Source organism: Sesamum indicum, linkage group LG6 (genome assembly GCF_000512975.1).
Source record: "Sesamum indicum cultivar Zhongzhi No. 13 linkage group LG6, S_indicum_v1.0, whole genome shotgun sequence".
In the NCBI taxonomy this organism is placed as follows: Eukaryota; Viridiplantae; Streptophyta; class Magnoliopsida; order Lamiales; family Pedaliaceae; genus Sesamum; species Sesamum indicum.
In genome coordinates this window covers 21,449,530-21,462,504 of record NC_026150.1, presented here as the reverse complement: position 1 = coordinate 21,462,504, position 12,975 = coordinate 21,449,530, and the positions used below count along the sequence as shown (strand labels likewise).

At 33.7% G+C, this 12,975-nt stretch overlaps 2 protein-coding genes across 6 annotated transcripts; one reads left to right on the top strand and one right to left on the bottom strand.

The window, feature by feature from the left end:
• LOC105165376 (putative nuclear RNA export factor SDE5) lies at positions 182–8,930 on the bottom strand. Of its 4 annotated transcripts, none has more exons than XM_011084360.2 (13): positions 8,778–8,930; positions 7,330–7,377; positions 5,849–6,414; positions 5,149–5,174; positions 4,275–4,358; positions 3,912–3,985; positions 3,532–3,770; positions 2,611–2,696; positions 2,384–2,440; positions 1,396–1,463; positions 1,183–1,274; positions 1,025–1,095; positions 182–553 (listed from the first exon to the last, which is right to left on the bottom strand). In XM_011084360.2, the coding sequence occupies exons 3-13, from the start codon at positions 6,411–6,413 to the stop codon at positions 437–439; spliced, it is 1,479 nt and encodes a 492-aa protein (XP_011082662.1). In that variant the 5' UTR covers position 6,414; positions 7,330–7,377; positions 8,778–8,930; the 3' UTR covers positions 182–436. The 4 variants fall into 4 exon arrangements, with proteins under 4 accessions (XP_011082662.1, XP_011082659.1, XP_011082660.1 ...); XM_011084357.2 differs by having other exon boundaries at positions 1,174–1,274; positions 8,778–8,929; XM_011084358.2 differs by lacking the exon at positions 8,778–8,930 and adding an exon at positions 7,496–7,619 and having other exon boundaries at positions 1,174–1,274.
• LOC105165375 lies at positions 10,719–12,843 on the top strand. Of its 2 annotated transcripts, XM_020694175.1 has the most exons (4): positions 10,731–10,869; positions 11,490–11,587; positions 11,760–11,847; positions 12,517–12,843. In XM_020694175.1, exons 3-4 carry the CDS (start codon positions 11,766–11,768, stop codon positions 12,615–12,617), a joined length of 183 nt encoding a protein of 60 aa, XP_020549834.1. In that variant the 5' UTR covers positions 10,731–10,869; positions 11,490–11,587; positions 11,760–11,765; the 3' UTR covers positions 12,618–12,843. The 2 variants fall into 2 exon arrangements, with proteins under 2 accessions (XP_011082658.1, XP_020549834.1); XM_011084356.2 differs by lacking the exon at positions 11,490–11,587 and having other exon boundaries at positions 10,719–10,869.

Genomic DNA, 12,975 nt, shown 5'->3' with positions numbered 1-12,975 from the left:
TATACCCGAAAAAATGTTGTTTATCCACCCGCAAAACAGAATATAGGCAGAACTAGCTAACACTTCACACAAGTCAACGAGCAACAATCTGCAGTTCTTGATTCTACTGCATGCATTTTGTTGATCAGTTTTAGCTGAAATAATGTAAGTCTAGGAGTTAACACCAGGAACAAACAATATCTGTGGTGAACCATATCGCTTCAGTAAAATTTTGCACAGTAACAATCATGCAACAACAAAAAGAATAAATACTGTCAAATCAAGCAACGTTGTTTCTTCTTGCATGTAGTTCACTGACAGGTAAAAATGAAAATTGGAGGTCCTGAGGGTCCTCTCGGGGGTTAAAACTAGTGCAGAAATCAACAGAAATGGATGTCCTGAATGTGAGTTCCAAAACTCAAAGATAATATATCAATCAAAAGATAGGTGTGATCATTCATTTGTTTGCGAAACTCAGCTTCTTCGGATCAATCTCGTCCACTCGGATTGAAATTGTCCATCCATTTCCTTCTTCAGTCCATGGAATCCCCTCTTTTTCGAGAAGCTTGGTAATCTGCAGCAGAAATATCAGGATACTTGATTATGCTATACGGTATATTGCGAGAAGCACATGTATTTCCACAGGATGAAGAATGATTCTGATAAACAATCCCATATGTTACAGTTTTTTCTAGTCCTAACAGAGAATCTTAAGCATTTAATGATGGAGCAGTAATTTTCAAGCATAATTTTACTGCTAGATTTTGCTGTTTTAAGCAGTCAGCTTTCAGTGGAGAGAGCAAGTTCAGAAAAATGACCACCCTGTCATCAAAGTTATGGATCTAGTCGTATGCAGCTGTAGCCTAACATATACAACAACCCAATTTTTTGGTATTTTATAAGAACTTGAACAGGTATCATTATGTCTAACCAGAGAATATATCATCTCATGGTTCGAAGGGAAAACAATTCAAATAGTATAAGAAATATTTACAAAATAATCAAATACTATATAGTTATCAACCAATATTCAGAATACTCGTACCAGACGCTTCCGCCGGACATCTTTCTTGTCTCCATCATCGGTCCCAACGACAAACTTCAGGTAGCAGAAAGCTGATGAAGAAAAAAGTAATCAGAGTCCTGTCATTAACTAAAGCCATAGTTAAAAAAGGTATAGAAATGATAACCAACATGGCAAACCGGAAAGAGAGGTCAAATGAAGTTTCATATGGTGCAGAGCATCCTTTGGCTCAAGATAATGCATGTTTAGAGAAAATTCTTCCTCCTCCTCGCTGCAGCGAAAAATGGGAGCTCTTTAGGTCATTTCACATGCAACTGGTCAAAGAATTAAAATATGCAGCAAAGGAATGTAAAGGAACATAAAGAAGCAAAAGTATAACTCTTTACTCTAACCTGTCCTCAATAAGCTTTTGAGCAGATTTTTCATCTGCTTCTCGGGCCTTCCTCATATAAAAGCTACCCTAGAACCCGCTCCATGTGGATAAAATGAATAATTGCTATTAGAATAAAGCAGGGGAAGAAATATACTTAAATATAATAAATGGCATTTGAAAAAGTCTGAAAATCCACGCAAGTGAGGCTCAAATTTTGGAATATGCTACAGAAAAGATGTGATATTCAGAAACTTTTTAATCATTCTCCACCTCTATTAGCATTTAATTGATAGACACCCAGACCAAAAGTAAAACCTTAAATCACTAATTCTTCCCTTCAGAAGTGGCACAAGTACATCAATGGAAACTAATGTGGAAATTATAAGGCCCAAAACCTAGTTAAAACTTATAACAGAACACCTCTACTTGAGGATGAGAAACAGAGAGCTAAAACAATATTATACAGTTGCCAATGCAACCATCTGCATGAGAATATGAATGAAAAAGACTTATACAGTCTGAATCTTCTTTTCAAACAAGTTCATTCAACCTAATAGGAGATTGCCACCAATACCTTGCATCTATATACGGCAGATTACTCTGTCTTTATGCGTGCAACTGCATATGTCTCATTATGAAAAGGGTGTATGTTGAAAAAGATTCAAGACTACAAGATGTCTGCTGCTGTGCATGCATTACAAGGATCAATTACTACAAAATGCTTTGACAAGCGTATATAAAAAAGTTAAATTTTAAGAGGGGCCACTGTTTCGAGCACTTAACTAACTAGTCGGTAGCTGACTGTCCAGAATCTAAAGAAGTAAAATCATGGCAGAGAATCAAACAGAAGAAAAAGAAGACCTTGACAAGTACAAGCTGGTAAATATGACTACGAACTTCAGTAAGAATGTACACGACAGGTTACAATAGCCATAAGAAAAAAATTATATCACATTTACACCAGATTCAAGTGTTAGTGGAGGATTCAAGAGGTATCTACAGCATACCTCATCCAGAAATACTTGTGCATTCTCATAATCCTTTTGAGAAAATGCATCCACAGCCTGTTAAAAATTACAAATATTTATTAAACGAACAATGGGAGCCTATACCTATAAACATTCTCAAAACCTAAGATATGGCATAACAAGTATAAAGACATGCTACCTACTTCTCTAGATAAGTTTCATGGAAAGCATGAGTAGCAAAGGTGGGCCATAGTAGAAGAACTTACAGCTTTATAGTATTCTTTCATTGTCATCCAATACTCCATCACAGCTTTGCGCAAGTCCTCATAGCTAATCTGATTTGCTTCATCAGCTAATAACCAACAATTGTATGCACAATAAAACATCAATTCAAGGATGCAAGACTAAGGCACTTAGTAAGCATTTAGGAAAATCACAATCACAGAATACTCATTTGAAAGGGACAACTGGCACATGTGCAAGAAATATATTGATAATGGCAGCAGCATCAGGACTAAGATGTGGTTGTTGATCGCTAGTAAAAACAGTTACTGAATAAGCTGGCAGTATTGACATATTAAAGTTCTTCGTCTGTAAAGTGTGTAAGAATCCAGTAGGGGAGATAAATAAGATTAAAGAGAGTATAAAGCCTCAGCACTTCTCAGCCTACCGACAAAACAGGACAGAAATTTAAAATAGAAAAAAATGTTTTTTGTCAGGCATGTAGTGTCATTGACATCTTTGTCTTGAAATACTGAATGACAAACAATCAGCAGTATGATCTATGAAGTTAACTCTAGAAACAAACAAGAGCAACAGTAGATGGGATATGGCAAATAGATAAATCTCTTGAATAGCAAAGGAGGTGTCAATAATCTTCAATGGAACAAAAGTTGTAAGAGTATACCATATACTTATACAAAGCAACATAGAGATGGAAATAAATGTCAAAGACATCTATTATTTCAAGCTTGCACAAGCGCTTATAGTATAAACTAAGAAAGCCAAAATAATTTCTCTTGTACTCTGATAGATGTAAAGACATCATAAGAGCAACTAATCATTGCTGAAGTCATGAGCAAATCTGCAGCTTTCACATGGTAAAATGAGCAAATACTAAATAATTAGTAACTTAATGAGAAAACCAAGGAAGGAGACATGAACAATGGCCAATGTGAAGCACTTACTTCTAGCATTAACTGGTTGTCTTGTAATAAAAGTAAAGTCTTCTATGAATTTGTCTTTTGGTGGTTTGGAGACGACCTGACCATAAGGTAATCGCCGACATGGTTTAATTGGATTGCTGCATTCCTGTTTTTCCTCAAATACGTTAGGCACACTAAATAACGCCTCTAGAACTTCTCTAGAGATGTCTTTCTTTTTCATCTCAGTCCGAGGTTCTCCACTGCTCGCACCAGATTTCGATCTGAAGAGTGTTAATGTATAAGTATGATTCACAACCTTCTGTAGGGAATTAACATCATCTAGGATTGATGACATTTGAGAGGAAAGAAACATCTCACATATCACTTGCACCAATATATACTCCAAATCAAAGACGCCATACCTTCCAGAAAAATCAGTAACTGGCGACTCTGTTCTAGCAGACATGGACCCCAGCTGAAGGCTACCCTTCTTTGTCTGTTATATATATATAAACAACGAAAACATTTCAGATACAATCAGTAGGATGGCAATTGCAGAGTGTAACTTGTTCTACTAGTGAACCATTCATATCATTCTAAATTAAGACAATCTATAAGGAGAATTCTTGGCCTCGAATAGAATCAGTGGAAAACAATTCAGTATACAATAAAGGTTTAAGACTAAAAAGCATTATCTATTGAACAAATCCTATCTGATTCAGAAGCGTTGTTGATGCAAAATTTGACAGATATATTTTTATGACGTAAGTGTACCGAGAAGCAACCTTCACATTTCCAGCAGCTATGCCAATAACATCATCACTCTTCTCTAGGGTTGCTGCTGACAGATCAAGAAGTTTATCAATGCTCTGCATATTTTTAGGAAGAGAAGTGAATAAGCAGCAGTCACTGTATCACATAGAAAAGTTAATTTACAGTTCTGTAATGTGGTTAAACTAGCAACCGGCAGTCTTCCATTAATTGGATTCTAAGCACTAGTTTATGAGAATATTATATGCATAAGGTGCTGCCACTGGACTGTTCCCATTTTGCAGAATATTCAATCCAAATTAAAATGGACGTCCGAGCACTAGTATGTGACAGTAAGAACACATGGAGATAGATTTAATCACAAGAATACAGAAAATGTCATATGTAAATAGGAAACTGAAAAGGCGCCTTAACCTCGAGGAATGTATGAGAATGCCCTTCATAACTTAATAACTGTTAGATCAGTGAGCTATGTTTGGTTTTGTTTTATAGAAACATTTTTATATTCTTAGAAACCAAGGTGACTTGTGTTTGTTTTATTCTCACATTACTGACAAATGGCTTGTCTTAATAATATTCCACAAGTGCAAACCACCATTTTCACCCTATTTTCAAACCTATGCCCCCATTGTCCAACAAAACAAGTCGCTTCTAGAGAAGATTTCGCTCAAAGGTTTTTAAAATGTAAAAATAAAACATGTTTCTGTATATAAATTATCTCATCAACCCTCTGTATAAATAAATGAAATCACAGTTCATTTTACACATCCTTATCCAAAAACATTTTCAGTTTACATTCTTTCTGAGGGCATCATATTTCCAAATTTTAGAGATAAAAAGAACTGGCATTTCCATATTAATAACAATTTTAAACCAAAATACACTTACCATGTCCATATTATACCCACATTGACCTGCAAATTATAAACAAGCCAGAATGAGATGCAAGTGTTGCAAGATATAAGATATTCAAATATGACCAAAATATAGACTGCTGACAATTTATCCAAAGGAATTTCCATGTACATTTAGTCTCACTGCAAGGGGTCAAAATTTTACCAACATTTATAAAGAGCAAAAAGTTTGGGCAACAGAATAGTGAAAAGAACTCCAGAAGCAACTAAATACAATGGACCACCTAGACGGTTTACTTAAGATGGTCCTATCATAAGGAAAGGCCTCAGCAATGGTTTAGCATCCATATCTTCGTTGATATTTCTCAAGGTGTAGTAAATCATTACCACCGTCTCAAAAGAAAGATTGGACTAATCAACACCTAAAAGGATCAGCTGAAACACCAACAATGAGAAAATTTCAACCTGAACTTTTGCTGGAAAAGTAATTTTTGTAAATGCATGGTTCTCTGGTGGCAAAGATAAAGCAAACGAGTCATGAAAAGTAGCAAACTGTAACTTAAAAGAATTTACCACATTTATTCTCTCACAACCTTTAGACATTAAAATCAAACAGTACGGAAGTTCAAGACATAGAAAAATATCAATTCTAGATTTCTCCAGCTCAGTAACATGATGGAAAAAGGTCCATACAACATCACAAGCTAGTCAGAATATTCAAGAAGAGTGCTTACCAACAACATCCTGGATTACACTCTTTTCCAGCTGAAATCCATTTCCAAGCATTTTATAAAGGAACTCTTCAATATCAGTGTTCATGGATTCACTTCGAGAGGTAGATGCTGATTCCTTTTTCTCATCCCAGATCTCTGAGACTGGAAAGTCATCTGAGTGTATTTTCACTGGTTTTAACTTCTCATTCAATCCATTTGATTGAGGTCTAGGTGTTATGTAATCCTTTCCAATGACATTAGACACAGTTCCCATTGACGCTGAACACTTCCTTGACTTTGATTTAGTAATATGTGCATTTTCCAAGATGTAATCGGATGGTCCTTCAGAAGATGCACTAGTTCTGTTTTCTACGATGTCCTGTGATTTTGATGAAGACGTCGCAAAGATGCTGCCCCGCTTGTTACACAATATTTCAGCAGCATAACATAAGTTTCGACCAGCTTCACAGTAGGCAGAAGCTATGTCATCGAGGGAAACAATGGAACCAAAGGCTTCAAGCAATTCCTTCAAATTCTTCTGGTCTTCATCAGTATATGAAAAGCTCGAAGGAGGTACAACTTTCATCCTTCACATAAAAAGAGAGAAGGAAAGCACCCGAATGAAGATTTAATTGAAAAAATGAAACACATAATGACAAATTCAATGGAGAGGAGAGATACATTCCTAATTTATGATCTACGTATCTCCGCAATTCCAAAAAGGAAGGAACACTGCAGGATTTAAGCTTAAATTGTAGCACATAGGAATTATTAGGTAAAAGGACACAAAAGAACAGGGAAAAAAAAAAAAGGGCAACCTAGCCCGCATGATTCTTGCCTATTAGAAACAGGAGTCATGTCTTATGTGCAAACATGAACGAAAGCGGGTGTCCCAAGAAACTAGAACTTTTCTTCTTGATAGAAGTACTATCATATCACACTAATATAATCAACAAGACAACATTGCAAACTCCGGTAATTAGAGAAAGGTGAGTAAGGCCTTGTAGAGAGTCTGCAAAAAGCTTTTAAATTTGTTCTATTCTAATCTTACCAAGTAAAGCAGATATGTTGACTTTGAAGACAAGATGAACAGAAGAAAATAGAGAAAAATTCTTCTCTGATGAGTGAAAAATATTCCCAGATAACATCACAATTTATTTCCAATTGCTCTCTTTAGTAAATTGAAAGTTGATATTGTAGATAAACCGTGGCACACAAATTAGAAAAACTGCATCAAAACATGATAATCTAGACTAATTCAAATTAAACAAAAAATTAATGCATCAAGGCCGTCAATATTATACTGTTTAATTACACTCTATGTTGCTTTTGAAAATGTACAAATCACTGATTTGCGATATAGATGACAGAAACATGCTTTCTGTCACCCTGAATATAAAATAAGATAAAATAAAAAAGACAATAATCTTTATTCTCAGAAATAGCAAAGATCCAGCAAACAACGCATTAACGAGCGAGCCAATAGCCAAAAGAATCCCTACCTCAAGAGTTAGAGAAGAGAATGGGTTATTTTCTCTATGCCTTGCACTCTGTAGAAAGAGACAGAGAACACAAGAAGCGAAAAAGAGAAAATTATATGCACTTGATTCAGTATATAAACAAAAAGAAAAACATACTCAGAAGTTCCTAAATGCTTGAATTTACTACCTAAACGTCAGATGAAACCAGGATATTGAAGGAAGGAAACCTAAAGTCTTGTGATTAATTTTAAGCACATAAAAATGTGGTGTAGTGCACAGAAATCATCTGCTTAAAAGTAACGCATTCCAGTGCATGATTCTAGGCCCTATCATGACCAAGGACCATGTGTTGTGGGTTAAACATTATACATAAAACGTGTGCGAGTAAGACAAAAGCTGGTAACCAATTTCTGAACACACCAAAACTTTTGTCGTCTTTATAAAAGAAAATCAACCCACCTAGATAACATCGTAAACTCTATTAATTAGTCATTGCCGATAAAGAGAGGCCTGGTCAAACAAGTTTAAAAACCTATGTAAATGTATGCTAGTTCATCCAGACCATCATACATATATGGTAAAACAAATGGAAACCTAATAACTAAAGTTAAAAAAAAAAAAAAATCACTTTTATAATTCAAACAATGTTATGACAAAATTATTATATCATGGGGAGAAACAGCTGTAGAATACACCTAAGCATTTCAATAAATTATCACTATTCACTGGTAAATAGAGCTGCAAATGAAGATGCCCCTTCTGAACATGATAATTGAGACGTTCAGGTTACCCCAAATAAAGTTGAATCATGAAAGCCATCAGAATTACATTATATAATGGCATTAAACGTGCCCTCAAATGAAGATTCAAATAATCCCTTGTCCCACAAATTAATTGCTCAATATCCTTTTCGGAATTCACAAAAAGGATTTATTTTTTTTTTTCAAGAATATCTACACTTGTAACGCCACTAACTTGTAATCACTACTTTTAGGAGCAATTATGTGAACAAACACGGAGAGCCACAGAAGCAGGGCATAAGAACTAAGAAATGTCCATATGCTAGTATCCACCGGTGTTGTGATGGGCAACAGTGGGGGAGAGACGTGAATACAATCCATAACTTTCTTTAACAACTTTCAAAAATTAACCTGTCATAGTTTCCATATGAACCCACATTGGAATCAATAAACATTTTCCCTTTCATCTCCACCGTCAAGAGTTTCTCACTAGAACTTAATCATCTTTAATCAATTCTCGACAGAAAAAAAAACTTCTTTTATTTAAACACAATGCAACTCAGCCACTGCATTCAGCACAAAACTTAGTCATCAAAAACAGATTAAAAATACATTAGACTGATAACAGATACATTCTTTTCCATATATTACAGCAAATAAAGGACATTGCACAATATTGAAAATTAGCAAAGAAATAGAAGGAAACGAATAACAGAAATTAGTTCTTACTTCAATCGGCGAAGAAAAAATTCGATTCCTTCTCTACCGAGACTCTTAACAAATCTGTCGGTATTACAACCGTGTGTCCTGTATGGTTTATTCTGCTTCCATCCAAGGGAAGACAAGGAGTGAGAAGAGTGAAACCGAGTGAAGAGAGAGAAAAGCGAACGAAGTGTCCCTTTTATACGGAATGTTGGGTGGGCCCATGTCACGCATCGAATCAATTTATCTTTTATTAGAATTTTCACTCAATAATATAATAATTAATGGAAAAAATGCAAACAATTCATTTGTAATATTCCACACCAGCAAATTACTTCTTATAAAAAAATAAATAGCAATTTATATTTTTATATTTTTTAAAATATAACAATTTACCTCCATGTATAAAGAGGTAAATTATTTCATTTTAAAAAGTAAGGGAGAATAAATTGCTATATTTTTTTCATAAGGGAATAATATGCTCATTTTCAATATCACAAGGAATAAATTGTTATTCACCGATGATTAATTCTTATTTTTTGAGGCACTATTTCCTAATTTGGCATTGCTAAAATTACTTTATTTAACAATATTTTGGCTATAATTTAAAAATAAAATTAGTAATTCTAAAAAATAATTCAATTATTTCATGTTTGGTCAAAGTTATTATTCCAATTTTGATTCTATTAATTTGTAATAAAAAAGTGTAATATTAGATTTACGGTATGTACTCTAAAATTAGATTAAATGTGTATATTATTGTCTGTATTTCATTCTTTCTATCAATATTTATATTTGATTAGGTGTAATTTTAAATGAATTTGTACTTGATGAATTAAATCAGTAATTATTATCGTATATTATTGACAGATGATCAAGCACGTGTTGAATTAATATATATATATATATATAATTAAGTAATTTCCTTAATCTTTTGTAATAATTGTTTGGATTTATTAATCGGTTTAACGTATTTACTGAGAATCGAAAATTTTAAATTTCAATTAAGCTTGTTACCAAAATCAAATCTATTGTTTTATAATTTAATAAGTTTTTAGTAATTATTAAACCAGATACTATGATATTTATATAAAATAAAATAAATATCCGCATTTTATAGAAATCACATAAAATTTAATTTCCAAGTACCAAATAATTGGGTCGTTTATTAACAAAGGCTTGCCCATTTCGGTGTCTTTAGTGCAATAGATTATCAAATAAGCAGATGGATAATAATTGCAAAAGACTTTCGGTAATTGTTTCATAATATCGATATCAGATAATTATATTTAATTAGTATTTATTAATAAAATAGAATGATAATTATTATTAAAGTATAATAGCATTTTACAGATTGGTGGGATTTATATATATGACTTTATAATATGGGATTCAACTTCGTTAATTGTAATAGACTTCATCAACAATTAAATCTCTTCGTTAGTATCTCATGTTTACATTTCGTTTTATTTTAGTACATTTTATCTTAAAGACATGGTAATAATTCCTTATATTAAATAAATTCACTATGGTTCGTAAGTCTAACCCTTAAATTACAATAAAATTTAATTAAAGTGGATGAAATATCTCGAAGGAAATTGAAAAAACTCATATACTTTAATAATTGTTAAATTATTAAGAGATATCATGCCAATCAATAATGTTAATTTTACTGAAAATATGTAAGTACTATTAAAACTACTAATTATTAAAAAATATAATAAATATATTTTTACAGTGAAACAAGACTTTGCCCCTATAAAATAAGATTGAATTTACCTCTACAGCCACCCAGAGTTTGAAATAAGAGTAAATTACTACAGTCTCCCTTAAAATTTGGCATAATTATAAATATTTATTCTTTAATTAAAAAATTATAATTTTACAAGACATTTGTAATTATGTCAAAATTTAAAAAAAAAATCGTTGTGATTTACCCTTGAAATAATGTGAGAGAAGAAAAGCGCACCACCAACAAAATTGTATAAACTAGACAAGCGACTTTAGTTCAACACTGCACCGCCTGTTCGCCTAAAACCCTTCTCAGGAATTATTCCTGCGTTGCCTGCGACGTCTTCAAGCTCATCGTATACTTCACCTTCACCGTACTCCATAACTGGTAAGAGAATTGAGTATTGTTTGTCGCAGACTTTTAAGCTAAATCAAGCCGATAAATCGAAAAGCTATAACCAGTTGTTGATTTCGAGTGGCGTTATTCTTACTTGAGGAATTGTTTTGGTGGAAAATCCTGCACTGCTGCGATAGAGTAGTGATTTATAATCAATGTTTAGACAGTGCAACATCTATAAGTTTTTCGATGAAAATTGTATTTGTTTAGTTACACATTTTGATTAATCGTTTGGATCGACTGGATTGGGGCGTTGGAATTGAATATTAGTGGTGGCCCGGAAATTGACTCAATAAATTTGAATTAGTTCTGAGCCCTAGTCAATGTTTTTATTGCTTCCTTTTACCAAGTAATATTTTGATCAGAAGATTTTGTATGTAACCCAACTGGAGTTTTGATCCTCCACTTAAAGTGATTTTGGTTGTAAAATAATTTGGGGTTGTAATTTTGGTCTTGGCATTTTTGGTCCTTCCATTTAACCCAACGATTAAAATTAACGGATTTTTGGCACACGAGAAGCACACAATCCTCTGAAGGGGGAAAAATTAGGTCAAACTCATCCTCGCTTCCTGTTAAACTCAAGTTCAACACATCTTCTCTGTCACTCTCAGGCCAGTCGCGCATCTCACACTCGCTTCTCCATAAATTTACAGAATCATAAGGGAGGCTAAGTTTCCTAACTTAGATTTGATTTGTTCTGGATCGCAAGGTATTTAATTGTGAAGTTTCCTTCATGATATATGCAGCTACATTGTGGTCATTTGCTCTATTGCTCTCAAATGTAAAAGTGTCAGCTCCTGTAGATGCTTGGGAGCCCTCATTGACTCTGGAAAGCTGTCCTGATGTTGTTAAACGTACTAATTATAACTTGGTTTTGACAGAAAAATATGGGATTTGGAGACCGAGGAGTAATTGGTGATAAATGGTCCGCAAGAATCCTCTGGGTCTGTGCAATTGGAAGTGCAATTGGTAGGCAGCCAACAAAGTATATTATTTTGATATTATTATTCTCAGTCAGTGTTCCATGGACTATGATGCTAAGTAGATTATTCAATTTGCCTGCTTACCATACTTTGATACTTAGCTCTTGATTATTCAATCTGCCAACTATCAAGTTTTTCTTGTGTTTGTTTCATGCTTATCTATCTTCAAGTGTAAGATATGGCAATACTTCCAAATTCAGGATTAATTTTCAGATTAAGATGCTTTTCTAGGTTGAAGGTGTCTGGTGTCGTCTTTGCTTATATGCAAAATGCAAGAAGTAATCATCTTTTGACGGAATGCACAAAGGTTAATAGTCTTAACAGTTATAGGAAGCTGCTTGTGAATTTTTCATGCTTATGAGAATGTTTTCTGCGATAATTATCGTCCTTTAGAAAACTGGCTTGTTCTATGCACAATGAAAATCCTATATTTACACTGAGAGTTGTCTATCACCTTTAATTCTCTCAACATTAAACATATTAGATTAAGTGTATGAAAGTTGCACGTCAAATTTCATGCATCGAACAATAATATATGGTAAACTTAACTTTGTTGTGTTTTAAACTCTTAGTAGGTTAGTGGAAGATTTTCCAGATCTAATTCGCTAATTTTCTGGTATTATGGGTTACATATTTGAGTTGTCTGCTTGTTCAGGCCTCTATATGGTAGCGGTCGAAAGACAAATGCAGAATCGAGAAAAAATGATGGCTGAATCATTGAGGGCCGCCGAATTGAGTCAACAGGATGGTGAATAAATCTTAACAGAGACTAACCTAAATGTTGAATAGCACATGATATATACTTCCATTGCTCATTTCCTGTTGTCACACTTAATTTTCAGTTACAAGATATGTAGAGTTTTAGAACTCCAAATTTGATCTCTGCGCTTCATTTCTGGGTGATGACATATGTATGAATTTGATTATTTATCTTTATTGAGTTAATAAGAAATTTCAGGGCAAGGGTCATGAGTCCCAAATACGTAGAATCCGGGAGAAGGTTAAAAGTGTGTTCTGCAAGAGCCTGCTGGCATGACGCATTTCTATCTAACTGAAAACAAGATTTCATTATAAAAATACAACTTTTGAATCCTTTCAGATCATCATTCAAGGA